This window comes from Vipera berus (assembly GCF_964194415.1).
Source record: "Vipera berus genome assembly, chromosome: 6".
Lineage (NCBI taxonomy): Eukaryota > Metazoa > Chordata > Lepidosauria > Squamata > Viperidae > Vipera > Vipera berus.
Genome location: NC_138208.1, coordinates 91,153,708 through 91,168,464, shown reverse-complemented (window position 1 = coordinate 91,168,464; position 14,757 = coordinate 91,153,708). Strand labels below are relative to the sequence as shown.

General features: G+C 51.8%; 1 protein-coding gene across 1 annotated transcript; it reads right to left on the bottom strand.

The window, feature by feature from the left end:
• Positions 1–340: 340 nt before the first annotated feature.
• SCO2 (synthesis of cytochrome C oxidase 2) lies at positions 341–3,685 on the bottom strand. Its single transcript, XM_081331525.1, has 2 exons — positions 3,620–3,685; positions 341–2,508 (listed from the first exon to the last, which is right to left on the bottom strand). The coding sequence occupies exon 2, from the start codon at positions 2,495–2,497 to the stop codon at positions 1,604–1,606; it is 894 nt and encodes a 297-aa protein (XP_081187651.1). The 5' UTR covers positions 2,498–2,508; positions 3,620–3,685; the 3' UTR covers positions 341–1,603.
• Positions 3,686–14,757: the final 11,072 nt, after the last annotated feature.

Sequence of the window (14,757 nt, the reverse complement as noted above, 5' to 3'; positions counted from 1 at the left end):
AGGAATGCTGCACTACAAATCCCACCTTCCTTGGCCAGGAAGCTCTTTGGCTTGGCTATTTGGGGGGAGAAATGGCTGCTGGAGCGAAACCCAGCCACGTGGCCGTTTGGCGTGGACCTTAAGCGAGTCAGTGGTTTGCCAGAGGAACAGTTTGGCCAAAGTTTTCATCAGAACCGCCGTACACGCAAGTCACGGGGCAGCGGGATCCTGCAGCCGTGTTGCCCAAAGTTCAGTCACGTGACCACGGAGGAGGGGCCCGGCCATCGGGCCCTCAAATCCAGGTCCTGAGCCCCCTTTTTCAGTTGGTCATAATTCAAAGACAAACTACCCGTAGTCCTCAACTAGAAAAGTTCATTTAGCGACTACTCAAAGTTACAAAAAAGTGACTGACTGTTTTTCACGCGGCCGTCGCCTGATTCAAATTCAGGCACAAACCTGGAACAACTGCAAGGATTCACATAACAACCGCAACAAGGAAGGTCGCCAAATGGGGCAAACCTCTCACTTAGCGACAGAAAACCTGGGTGTCAGAATGCATTGATATCACATTCATAAATGTATGGTTAAAATATTGTGCCTACCGGGATTCTGCCATACTGGTAGGAGGAGGAGGGGGGACTGTTTATTCAGTCTATCTGTAGCTGCTTTCAAAGAACCTTTGATATGGGGGAACAAAGGGGGGGGGAAGTGATCTGTCTGTTGGGGCTGGAGGAAGATGGCGATCAACAAAGGAATGCACGAAGTTCCTTTCTTCCCACGGGAGGACCTGACAACCCAATTGATGGGATCCTAACCAAATGGAGTTTTGAGGGGAGTGGGTTGAACCGGGAACATTCAACCTTGGTGGAGCAGTGGGCTAATGCCTCCTTAAGTAACACCAGCCTTCTGCAATTAGTGCAGGTTCGAGTCCCACCAGGCTCAAGGTTGACTCAGCCTTCCATCCTAAAATGAGGACCCAGATTGTTGGGGGCAATTAAGCTGACTTTGTAATAATGCCGCTTGGGGGTGTGTGTGAAAGCCCTAATAAGCAGGCATATACATAGAATGAAGGCTACTGCTAAGCTTGTAAGCCGCCCTGAGTCTTCGGAGAAGGGCGGGATATAAATGGAATTAAAATAAATAAAAATAAAAATATAGATTTGAAATGTGACTCAAGACCAGATCCTGTCTCTTATCTCCACAACCAATCTTATCCTTAGTAATTTTTTTCCTTTTGGACAACTGGGCTCCAAGAGTCCATATTTCATAAGATGTGGATGGGGGGGGGTGGTCCTGACCCTGGGCTCAAATTGTGTTCGTAGCCCGAGGACAAGTATACAAACACTGACTGGATGCAATTTTCTTTTTTTTTTTTTTTTTAAAAAAAAGGAAAGGCCAGCCAAATATGCACACAATACGGAAGACCCTTTCGGAGTGTGATTGTTGTTGTTGTGACAATCCTTGCAGAACCCACCACTCCAAAACGGCACGCAGGTCTGGTCAAAACAGCCACACACAAACAGAAAAACCCTCCACAGCCTGTCTTCTCGCTAGGCTGGGCCCTTTCAGCCGAGCATCCCAAACTGCCTCCCACCCTGGCCGCTTTGGTCCCACCGTCCCCGGCTCAGGCCAGGAGGCTCTTGTAGGTGGTCATGTGTCCCCTGATGCTCTCCGCAATCTTGACGTCCGTCTTATACCGATTGTAGTAGTCCAGGAACAGCCCGTCCGGGGCGAGCAAGTAGAGGATGACCGTGTGGTCCACCAGATAATCATTGTCCTCGTCTTTCGGGCCGGTGCTGTAGTAGACACGGTAGGACCGCCCGGCCTTCCGCACCTGTTCAGGTGTGCCGGTCAGTCCCCGGAGCCGCGGATGGAACTCCTTCACGTACTTGGCCACGGCCTCCACCGTGTCCCGCTCGGGGTCCACCGTGATGAAGATGGGCTGGAGACGGGGCAGTTTGGCGTCGGCGTCCAGCATGTCCACCACCCGACTCATCTTCTCCAGCTCCTCCGGACAGATGTCCGGGCAGTGAGTGAAGCCGAAGTAGAGCAAAACCCAGCTGCCCTTCAGATCCTCTTTGGAGCAGGGCCGGCCCGTGTGGTCCACCAGCTGGAAGCTGCCTTGCCCGACGGCCACTTTCCGCAGCTCCTCGATCCGTTTCTCCTTCTCCTGCTTCTCCTTCTCCCGCAGGAAATAGACCCAAGCCAGGCCCAGCTGAAGGGTGATGAGGCCGACCACCAACAGCCGGGTCCTGAGGGGGTAGTGGCGCTCGGACGGGGGGCTCGGGGACGGGCCTTGCGAGGAGGGTCTCCGGATGCTCAAAGCAAGCTGGCTAGCCGGACCTGAGGGGCGGAAATCCTTCCCCATCCAGAACGGGGAGGACCGCCGGGCCGGGCGGTGACCGGAAGAAGAGAGATGGTGGGACAGTGGGCGGGGACTGCCAGCCTGGCCCCTCCCCCAAAGGGCGGAGCAAGCTCCCAGGCGCCAAGGCCTCAGCCTGCCCCAGCACTGCAACATCCCGGAAAGAGCTGGAAAGACAAAAATGCAAGAATCGGTGCAAAAAAAAAAAAGGAAAAGGACCGGGGGATTCAGTTTGCAATTCCCCATCACGAAAAGGCTGCTTTCCCCCTTCACAATTAAGGAGAAGCTTCCTAACAGTCAGGACGATTAACCAGTGGAACAGCCTGCCACCAGAAGTTGTGGGCGCTCCATCCCTGGAGGCTTTGAAGAAAAGACTGGACAGCCGTTTGTCTGAACTGATACGGAGTTTCCTGCCTGAGGATGGATTGATTCATCATCCTCATCCTCATCATCATTATCATCTCCAAGGTCCCCTTCCAGCTCTATTCCGGATTGATTGAATACCGGGGGGAAACTCCAGGTTTCTCAACCCTGGCTGTTTGAAGACAGGTGGACTTCAACTCCCAGAATTCCTCACGTGGGCGGGAGGGTGCCTGCAGGGGAATTCTGGGACTTGAAGTCCACTCTTCTTCAAGCAGCCAAGGTTGAGGGGGAAAATGTGGCAAACCTTCGCAGGACTTTCCAAGGTTGGGGGGGCACAAAGCAGCACCAGCCCCAACTTGGCGGCTGAAGGAGAACCCCGCTTTTTTGGGGGGTGCGCTATCCAGGTTTTGCTTGCAAGCCGCAGGCTGGAGGGGGGAGCCCCGAATCTGCCCTCCGTGGGGGGGTCAGGCTGAACCCGCCTCCGTTGTAGCCCGGCGGAGCTGCTGCTTGGCTGCTGGCGGAATCCGGGGCCGCGCGGACCAGACCCCGGAGATCTTGGGGGGGGGAAGGGAGTGGGGGGGGTCCCGGCAATCCCGCCATGCCCCGAAGCCCACCCCCCAAATTAGGGGTGTCCACACGTTGCAGCTCCTGCGGACCGCTTTCTAGGGGTTTGCAACCGGGAGGGAGAGGAGGGCCCCCAGCGCAGCCTCTCTGCCCCGATCCTGCGCCCCACTTGCGCAGCCCCCCCCCCGGGGGGGCTGGTTTGCATGCTCAGGGACCTCTGGACTCCCCCTCCCATCCTCCCCGGCCAGTTTGCACGCCAAGCGTGACTTATTGCAGTCCAGGACCCCGAAAGCAAAGACACCCTCCCCGCTTTCTCCAGACACGTGCGCCCCCCCTCCCCCGCCAACTCACTTCCGCGTCGCGCAGCTCCGAGATGCTGGGCGGCCGGGCCGAGCAGCAACCTCCGCGCATGCGCACCGAGGCTGCCGCCGCCGCCGCCGCCGCCGCCCCTCCTCTTTTCCGCGAGCCGCCGGGCCGGCAGGGGGCGCGCGGGAGCAGCGCGCGGCCTGGCGAGTCGCGGAGGCGGCTTTGGATCGGGCGCAGCAGCCCCGCCTAGAGAAGGAGAGGGAGGAAGCCCTCCCCCTTTGGCAGAGGGACGCGGGGGGGGCAGACACCACCCCCCCGGAGGCAGGCCAAGGCCTCGCTGGAGCCCCCCCCCAAACAAGCAGGGGTAGGCAAACCTCGGCTCTTTTATGACTCATGGACTTCAACTCCCAGAATTCCTGAGCCAGCTACGCTGACTCAGGAATTCTGGGAGTTGAAGTCCATGAGTCATAAAAGAGCCGAGGTTTGCCTACCCCTGCCCCAAAGGGAAGCCCCCTCCTCAAAATCAGGATCAGCGTTCATTGCCCCAGGGCAGGGGTAGGCAACCTCGGCTCTTTTATGACTCATGGACTTCAACTCCCAGAATTCCTGAGCCAGCTATGCTGGCTCAGGAATTCTGGGAGTTGAAGTCCATGAGTCATAAAAGAGCCGAGGTTGCCTACCCCTGCCCCAGGGGAGCGCAAGGCTGCTTTGCAGGCATTCAGACAGACCAGGGAGCTGCCCTGATTTTCGGGGAGGCAATTTGGGGAGGGGGGCGAGGGGTGAGCTGCGAGGATCCTCAGCTTGAAAGCTGGTTGGGTGGCGGGGACCTGCCAGCTATGCTCACCTGGGCAAAAGAAGCCCCTTTTGGGTGGGCGAAGAGGCCCTCCCCCTCAACAAAGACCCAGGCGGGACCCTCAGAGCCAAAGCGGGGGGGGGGGCGAACGCTTGCCACCCGCAACTTGCAAAGGGGTTGTGGGCAGCCTCCTTTCCCTTCCCCGCTTTGCAACTCTGTAGAGCAGGGGGTCTTCAAACTTGGCCCTTTTATGACTCGTGGACTTCAGCTCCCAGAATTCCTCAGCCAGCCTGCCTGGCTGAGGAATTCTGGGAGTTGAAGTCCACGAGTCATAAAAGGGCCAGGTTTGAAGACCTCTGCTGTAGAGTCAGCCTTTCTCCACCAGTTGCTCTTCCAGGAGGCTGCACTACAATCCCCATGTTCCTTGGGCAGGAAGCCCCTTGGCTTCTTAGCTACCTACTTGTTTTATTGGGGTTTTAATATTGTATTTACTGTTTTTAGTGGGCATATATTTAATCCTTTTTTAATTTTTGTAACTTTGTATTTTTATTCTTGCCCTGTTCACCGCCCTGAGTCCTTCGGGAGAAGGGCGGTATATAAATATTATTAAATAAATAAATAAAAATAAAATACTGTAGGTGCGGGGGGGGGATGGCTGCTGAAGCAAAACTCAGCCGGGCAGGTGTTTTGGACGGAGCAGGTGAAGCTGGGCATCTTGGAGCCAAGATAAATTGTTCAACGGTTGCTTCTCAACTTTAAAAGTTGTCTGGAGTTCAACAGGGAGGGACCTTGGAGGTCTTCTAGTCCAACCCTCTGCTCAAGCAGGAGACCTGGCCTATATGTCCATTCCGGACATACGGCTGTCCAGTCTTTTCTTAAAAACCTACAAGTTCTGAAGTCAAGTCATTTGTTAAGATATTTAATTGAATAGCTGGAGCAGTTAAGGCGCACAATGGGCCAGAACACGCAGTTGTGGCTGATGGGTTGGAGAGTACCGGCTCCTGTGCAAGGCAATCTGTGATTGGTTGCTGGGTGCGGAGGGGGAGTTTCCTGGTTTTCCCGCCTTTTTCTTCTGTGTGCATGCTGTGCCTTGCTTTACCTGCTGATTTACCTCATGATATATTGTGGTGTGTCTGCCTATCGTGTCTGCTGTAAATAGAGATGTAAAAATATATTTATTGATATAAAGCAACAAGTTCGTGTAGTCCCAGCCAGCCGTGTTGAAGCCTACAAAGTCTCACCGTTGCCACGTTCGGAGAGCCCTGCATGAGACGATCTCCAAGATCCCCTTTCAAATCTGCTATTCTGCCTGTGTGTGTTTTTTTTTATCCTGTTCTAAGAAGTGAAGACAACTCCTTAAGCCAACAATGTCTAAAGTCTTGTTCTCCCCGTACAGTTTGCCATTTAATTTTAAGGTTATTAAAAGGCTTAGCTGGGATTAACACTTTCTTTCATTTGAAAAAAAAAAGAAAGAACACGGAAATATCGCCAGTCAGATTCCTGAATCAACCAGACAAATCTATCCGTCCGTTCCACCTTAGCAGGGTAATTGTGTCAAGGTATAAATCACCTTAGTAGAGGGCGAAGGACCGTGCTTCAGAGGATGCATGATGTGCATGAAGGAAGGAAATAAAACACGACGCATAATCTTACTAAATACCTTTTAATTACAAAAACTAAATGTATATTATAAAGAGAGCTAGCTGACTACATAACATAACAGACAGTAACAGCAAAGTGAAAAAAAGTAAAGAATAACTGAGAAACTTTTTCTAGACATGTGCACAAAACAGTCTGAAACCATAACATATGGGATTCACTATGGTTACCAGATAAGCTATCACCACAGGTGTAGAGAGCAGGGGAAATGTACAGTTAGAAATGAACTTTTCTGACGAACTAAAAAAAACACGTGCAGTGACAAATTGGATGGGTGATTTGGGGTCAGTCACCAGGATGGGTGAGTTCTAATTCCACCTTAGCAGGTTAATTGGATGGGTGATTTGGGAGCAGTCACCAGGAGACAGTGAGTTCTAGTTCCACCTTAGCAGGTTAATTGGATGGGTGATTTGGGGCCAGTCACCAGGAGACGGTGAGTTCTAGTTCCACCTTAGCAGGTTACTTGGATGGGTGATTTGGGGCCAGTCACCAGGAAACGGTGAGTTCTAGTTCCACCTTAGCAGGTTAATTGGATGGGTGATTTGGGGCCAGTCACCAGGAGACGGTGAGTTCTAGTTCCACCTTAGCAGGTTAATTGGATGGGTGATTTGGGGCCAGTCACCAGGAGACGGTGAGTTCTAGTTCCACCTTAGCAGGTTACTTGGATGGGTGATTTGGGGCCAGTCACCAGGAAACGGTGAGTTCTAGTTCCACCTTAGCAGGTTAATTGGATGGGTGATTTGGGGCCAGTCACCAGGAAACGGTGAGTTCTAGTTCCATCTTAGGTTACTTGGATGGGTGATTTGGGGCCAGTCACCAGGAAACGGTGAGTTCTAGTTCCATCTTAGGTTAATTGGATGGGTGATATGGGGCCAGTCACCAGGAGACGGTGAGTTCTAGTTCCACCTTAGCAGGTTAATTGGATGGGTGATTTGGGGCCAGTCACCAGGAAACGGTGAGTTCTAGTTCCACCTTAGCAGGTTAATTGGATGGGTGATTTGGGGCCAGTCACCAGGAAACGGTGAGTTCTAGTTCCATCTTAGGTTAATTGGATGGGTGATATGGGGCCAGTCACCAGGAGACGGTGAGTTCTAGTTCCACCTTAGCAGGTTAATTGGATGGGTGATTTGGGGCCAGTCACCAGGAAACGGTGAGTTCTAGTTCCACCTTAGCAGGTTAATTGGATGGGTGATTTGGGGCCAGTCACCAGGAGACGGTGAGTTCTAGTTCCATTTAAGACATGAAAACCAACTGGGGCTATTCGCCAGGAGAAAATTCTACAGGTGAAACTCGAAAAATTAGAATATCGTGGAAATGTTCATTTATTTCAGTAATGCAACTTAAAAGGGGAAACTAACATTGATCATGCCCAAGATGGCGGACGTGCTAGGCTGAGCTCCGCGACTCCCAGCTGTTTGGCGTCCCACAGGAGCCCCACAGAGGTGCTTTTTGCCCTCTGTGTTGGGGGGATAAGATAGGCGGACAAAGGGCTGTCAGTTTGCCGTTTTCGGCAAGTTTTTGGTTTGCCGTCTTCGGCAGCGGCAGTGGCGGCGTTTTCGGGCGGCATTTCTCAGCGGCGTTTTTCGGCGGCGGCGGCGCAGTCCTCCGTGTGCTCCTTGAGTCCCAGCGGCCTTCGGAAGGGCCTCGGCTGTTCCCGGTGAGGCCTAGGAGAGCCTGGTGGGACCGGAGGAGCCCTGAAGAGCTGGCTCCTTTCAGCAGGTTATTAATCCCGATGGAGCCTGGAAGAGGCTGGAAGGCCCGGAGGAGCCGCGCTCTGGAAGGCTCCGATCAGCTGATGTTCGGGGCCTATGGAGCCACGGCCTGGAACAGCGCTTGGAGTGGTGGAGTGGCAGAGGAATTGCGGTGGCGTCTGAAGCGGCCGGTGTGGAGGTGAGCTGGAGTGCTGAGGCCGCCCAGATGTGGGTATCTGCGGCCCAGTGGCGGAGTATGGACAATTCATGTTGCGGACGGTGGGACGGTACAGACCATCTCTACGTCGCTCATGCTCCAGGAGGCCGGCTGGATCAAGTTTGCGGCCTAGCGGAAGATCGGCGGGGAACTTGGTTTCCTCCCTTGTTTGCCTACTTATCGCCTGACCCTCTCCTCCCACGGAGAAGAACATTTGCAGCCAGGATATTTTGCTATTTTATGATTCATCAGGCTTTTATGCCTTGGACGAATAGCTGCTTAATTTCTTCTGTTGTCTGCCGTGCCCCCAAAGGATTCAGAAGGACCCGGGTATAAAGTCACGGTGAGAGAGTGGCTTAGACTTAACATCTGCTGTCCTCCCTAGAGGTAAGAGATCTATGGAGTATGCCTTATCCTGGGCGTGTGTTCCAGGCCGCTCCCTGGATCAGAGCTGCGACCGTCGTGAGAGGATGGTGGTTGACCTGTTCTGGCGGTTCACCCAGCTTGAGTGGCAGTGGAGCGGGGTTGGCGGTCTGGATACCCACTTACCTTCTGACTTAGACCCTCCTGATTGATTAATTAATTAATTATGGGATTGCCTTTTGCTGGACTTGCCTGGACAATCATGACTCGCCTTTGCTATACTAGCACGGACTTGTTCGCCCTCAGGGGTGCCCCCCCCTCCTGGGTGCGACCCGCCTTTTGCTCCACTTCTCATCTTGATGAAAGGCCCGTTTGTTGGGACCCTGAGAGATAATTGGGCAGGGGCAGGGGCCTCCGGTACAAATTTAATAAGAGGCCCCTGGTCACCTTTTTAGTTAATTTTTTTGTGGGGCTAGGAAGGGGGGAGGAATCTTGTGTTTGGTTGGAAATGGGGGGGAATCCACCAACTGTTGTTCAGGCCAGGTCCAGGATTGATCACGTGGGGGGGGAGCTGGGGTTGGTTGCCTCCGGAGCTCTGGAGCGGGTCGTGGGATTACCTATTCCCACGACGTTAGGGAATGGCAGCAGGTGTACGAACAGAGGGCCGTATCGACATCCGGGAGTGCGTCTCCGCTATTTACAAGCGGTGAGGCGCTCCGACCCTCTGCTTTCGCCCCAAGGTTCCAGGAGCGAGGATGTGCAGCCACCTGAGCTCCGGCTGGTGTACTTGAATGCCAGGTCCGTTGTCAATAATGGCTCCTCTCATCCGGGATCTGGTTGAGGGTGAGCATGCGGACCTGACTTGCATCACGGAGACCTGGTTGGGCCCAGAGGGTGGTATCCCTCTGGTTGATCTTTGCCCACCAGGTTTCCAGGTGCTGCACCGGCCTCGGGCTCAGGGTAGGGGCAGGGGAGTGGCGGTAGTTATGAGGGAGACCTTGTGTCCGCGGGAGGCCACCGTTCCTCAGATAGTCGGGTGTGAGTCCCTCCTCCTGAGATGTGGTCCTAGGGCGCAGTTGGGCTTGCTGCTGGTGTACCTTTCGCCTAGTCGCGCAGCAGCAGCCCTGCCTGAGCTTCTCGATATCCTCTCGGGGCTGGTGATTGAGTTCCCCAAACTTATGGTTTTGGGTGACTTCAATCTACCATCCCTGGGAGGATCATCTGAGTTAGCTCAGGAGTTCATGGCTTCCATGATGGCCATGGACCTGACGCAAGTAATTCATCGACCGACTCATGAGGCGGGCCACACCCTTGATTTGGTTTTTCTATCTAGACGGTGGTTAGATGATCTTGGTGGGGGCTCTCCAATTGTTTTGCCCCTGTCATGGACCGATCATCATCTCCTGCGGCTGGTCTTCCGTTTTGCCACTCCCCACCGTGGGTGTGTTGAACCAACTAGATGGTTCCGCCCCAGGCGCTTAATGGACCCTGAGAGGTTTCAGGCAGCGCTGGGGCCCCCACCTGCCTCCTTTGCTCACAGCTCGGCTGATGCCTTAGTGGAAGCCTGGGAAAGGGCAGCCACGGAGGCACTTGACCGAGTTGTACCCTTGCGGCCCCTGACCCAGTGCAGATCCCAGCGAGCTCCATGGTTTTCTGCGGAGCTCCGGGAGATGAAGCGTCGGAGACGGGGCCTAGAGAGTAGTTGGAGGTCCAGCCAGTCTGAATCTGACCGATTGCGACTAAGAACCTATATTAGGTCTTATCTCGCGGCGATAAGGGCGGCAAGGTCTAATCACTTCGCTACCCTCATCGTGTCCGCAGATAACCACCCGGCCGCCCTGTTTAGGGTGACCCGCTCCCTCCTTAATCAGGAGGTGAGAGAGGAACCCTTGCAGGGTTGTGCCGAGGAGTTTAGCCAACATCTGTCGAACAAAATCGCTCGGATTCGGACCGGTTTGGACTCCGACTGGGCAGAGTCTGACGATCAGGACATGGGTGGTCTTGTCGATGTTATCTGGGAGGAGTTTGATCCTGTGACTCCGGAGGAAGTGGACAGGATTATGGGGAGGCTGAGCTCCACCACATGTTTATTGAATCCGTGCCCTTCCTGGCTGGTTTATGCAGCTCGGGAGGGGACACGAGGCTGGGTCCAGGCGGTTATATCTGCCTCTTTGAGTGAGGGTAGTTTCCCCGCCGCCTTGAAAGAGGCGGTGGTGAGACCCCTCCTCAAGAAGCCTGCCTTGGACCCAGCTGTGTTAAACAACTTTCGCCCTGTCTCCAACCTTCGCTTTCTTGCGAAGGTTGTTGAGAGTGTGGTGGCGCATCAGCTCCCTCTGGTTCTGGATGAAGCGGATTATCTAGACCCGTACCAATCGGGTTTCAGGCCCGGGTACAGCACGGAGACGGCATTGGTTGCTCTGGTGAATGATCTCTGCAGGGCTCGGGACAGGGGATAGTCCTCTGTCCTAGTCCTATTAGACCTCTTAGCGGCTTTTGATACCATCGACCATGGTATCCTGCTGCGGCATCTCAGGGGGTTGGGAGTGGGAGGCACGGTTCTTCAGTGGTTCTCCTCCTACCTCCTGGGACGTTCGCAGTTGGTGTTGGCAAGGGGGGCAGAGGTCGACCTCGAGGTCTCTCGTTTGTGGAGTTCCTCAGGGGTCGGTCCTCTCGCCTCTCCTGTTCAACATCTATATGAAGCCGCTGGGTGAGATCATTCGTGGTTTTGGAGTTGGGTATCATCAGTATCCACAATCTCAGAAAATTAGAATATTGTGAAAAGGTGCAATATTCTAGGCTCAAAGTGTCCCACTCTAATCAGCTAATTAAGTCATAACACCTGCAAAGGGTTCATGAGCCTTTAAATGGTCTCTCAGTCTGGTTCAGTAGGAATCGCAATCATGGGGAAGACTGCTGACCTGATAGTTGTGCAGAAAACCATCACTGGCACCCTCTATAAGGAGGGAAAGCCTCAAAAGGTAATTGCAAAAGAAGTTGGATGTTCCCAAAGTGCTGTATCAAAGCACATTAATAGAAAGTTATGTGGAAGGGAAAAGTGTGGAAGAAAAAGGTGCACAAGCAGCAGGGATGACCGCAGCCTGGAGAGGATTGTCAGGAAAAGGCCATTCCAAAGTGTTGGGGACTTTCACAAGGAGTGGACTGAGGCTGGAGTCAGTGCATCAAGAGCCACCACACACAGACGGATCCTGGACATGGGCTTCAAATGGCGTATTCTGTTCTGTACCAGCCTGCTACCGGCCCTGCAGAAAAGGCAACCCCTTTATAAACGGCAAGAGGCTGGAATGACGTCTGCCAAATTTATTACTACAAAAAACAAACAAGACTCGAACCAAGATTCAGGAGCTTTGAAACACTATCTGAGCGGTTGCTTTCAGCAAACCAGCCCTCCCCAAACATTCCCTTTATAAAGAGTTCAGGGCGTTGCCTCTCTCTGCCTCCTTCCAAGAAGCCCCACAGCCTTCCTCTGTTTACTCCTACTTGACTGCCTCCTGCGTCGGGGATCCTTGAACAGGGCCAGCTGTGGGTCATCTTCATCCACACTGTCAGGCTCACACAGCTGGGTCTCCATAGTGACCAAGTGGGAGGGGCCTGGCTGAGGGCTATCATCAGCAAGATCTTCAACCCCCTCAGCAAGGTCTTCAACACCCCCCTCCTCCTCTGATTCGTCTGACCCAACTGCCGAACCCACAGGCTGACCCTGAATCACAACATATTCCTCTTGTCAAGCCGCTCCTGAACAACACACAACGTCAGAAACGTCTTACCTGTGCGGGTTTTTCGCACCCGGCGGGCTCCTCATGACTTGCCAATAAATGAGGACACGTCTCTCTGAGCGTTCTCGGGATGAGGGCCCAGACCAAAGTCCTCAGCTCTCTTTTATTGAAATACAATACCACACAAACAACAAGCAGCTATCCAATGGTTACATTTCAGCTATCCAATGGTTACATTTCAGCTATAGCCATGTATGGAATGTCATTGTTTCTGTTACTTTCTTGTACGTGTTCCAACGGGATTGTCCGTCTGCACGTAGCAGGATCATCTGATTTCTGGTAAACTGCAACTTATGAACAGAAACGAAACTTATCTCTGCCCTGAGTCAGACCTGCGCCATTTTATGTGAGCCTAAGGTGGAAATATCACAGGTTTCCTACATACCTGGGCTAAAGAAAAACAGACCTGGTCTGTTGCTCAGTGGTCCAAAGTCCTCTTTTCTGATGAGAGCAACTTTTGCATCTCATTTGGAAACCAAGGACCCAGAGTCTGGAGGAAGAATGGAGAGGCACACACTGCAAGATGCTTGAAGTCCAGTGTGAAGTTTCCACAGTCTGTGTTGATTTGGGGAGCCATGTCATCTGCTGGTGTTGGTCCACCGTGCTTCATTAAGTCCAGGGTCAACGCAGCCGTCTACCAGGAGATTTTGGAGCACTTCATGCTTCCTTCCGCAGACGAGCTTTATGGGGATACTGACTTCATTTTCCAGCAGGACTTGGCACCTGCCCACACTGCCAAAAGCACCAAAACCTGGTTCAGTGACCGTGGGATTACTGTGCTTGATTGGCCAGCAAACTCGCCTGACCTGAACCCCGTAGAGACTCTATGGGGCATTGCCAAGAGAAAGATGAGAGACATGAGACCGAACAATGCAGAAGAGCTGAAGGCCGCTATTGAAGCATCCTGGTCTTCCATAACACCTCAGCAGTGCCACAGGCTGATAGCTTCCATGCCACGCCGCATTGAGGCAGTAATTGCTGCAAAAGGGGCCCAAACCAAGTACTGAGTACATATGCATGCTTATACTTTTCAGAGGTCCGACATTGTTCTATGTACACTCCTTGTTTTATTGATTGCATGTGATATTCTAATTTTCTGAGATTGTGGATTTGGGGTTTTCATGAGCTGTACGCCATAATCATCACAATTATGACAAATCACGGCTTGAACTATCTTGCTTTGCATGTAATGAGTCTATCTCATATATTAGTTTCCTCTTTTAAGTTGCATTACTGAAATCAATGAACTTTTGCACAATATTCTAATTTTTCGAGTTTCACCTGTATTGTGATGTGTCTGCCTATTGTGTCTGCTGTGAATAGAGATGTAAAAATATATTTATTGATATAAAGCAACAAGTTCGTGGAGTCCCAGCCAGCCGTGTTGAAGCCTACAAAGTCTCACCGTTGCCAAGTTCGGAGAGGCCTGCATGAGACGATCTCCAAGATCCCCTTAAAAATCTGCTATTCTGCCTGTGTGCGGTTTTTTTATCCTGTTCTAAGAAGTGAAGACAACTCCTTAAGCCAACAATGTCTAAAGTCTTGTTCTCCCCGTACAGTTTACCATTTAATTCTAAGGTTATTAAAAGGCTTAGCTGGGATTAACGCTTTCTTTCATTTGAAAAAAAAAGAACACGGAAATAAATAAATAAATAAATAAATAAATAAATAAATAAATAAATATTGCCAGTCAGATTCCTGAATCAAATCTATCCATCTGTTCCACCTTAGCAGGCTAATTGGATGGGTGATTTGGGGCCAGTCACCAGGAGACGGTGAGTTCTAGTTCCATTTAAGACATGAAAACCAACTGGGTGTCTTTGGGCTATTCGCCAGGAGAAAGTTCTAGTCCCTCCTAGCTGGTTGAATTTGGGCCAGTGACTCAGCCCAACCCACCTTGTTGAGGGTAAAAAGGAGGGAGAGGGAGCATTAAGTATGTTCACCATCTTGAGTTACTTATAAAATAATGAAGGTGTGATAAAAAACGAACGAGCAACACAGAAAGAGCTGGTCCCACATACCCAACTGAAATTGTTTGGTTGGAATTGTTCATATCTTGGTCTGTTCTATCCCTTTTGGGCTGGGCGGCTGCAAAACAGAAATAAAGTGAATGTCCTTACGTTGGCAGGTGTGCAAACTGGATTGTAAACTTCATAAATGTAATATGGGTTTACGTAAAACATTTTGCAATGTGGATTGAGCAAAGTTTTGAGCTGATAATTCCCACAAGTGACATGGGATGATGGAACCAGCTTTGGATTGCTTAAGAATCTGCTTCCTTCTTCCTTCTCCTTTCCTTCCTGTTTTTCTGTCCAAAGGGAAGATGACAACTTTTTGCTTGTGCCGCTGTGTGTCGATGCTTTGTGATGCTCTTTGAGGCTCGAAGGACCAGCTTCAAACACTTTAAAAATGGAAGAAATAAATTAACGAAATTAGCTGTCCCCCATGAAAGGAGTTACACCCTGAGAAGTGACCGTCCTGAGATACTCACACCAGGAAAAAAAAACTCAACTAGATTCAGACAACACGTTGATCAGCTCTGAGAAATATCTCTACCTTTTTTTAACGCAATTCACAATGCTTGACTAGTTCTTCTGTGGCTTAGTGTGCCATGTACAGGAAGCCGGGATGGGGGGGGGGGTTCAGCTTGCACAATACAAATCAAG

Excerpts from the sequence above, each read along its gene's own strand:
- SCO2 (XM_081331525.1), bottom strand. The coding sequence starts at position 2,497 with ATGTTGCAGTGCTGGGGCAGGCTGAGGCCTTGGCGCCTGGGAGCTTGC.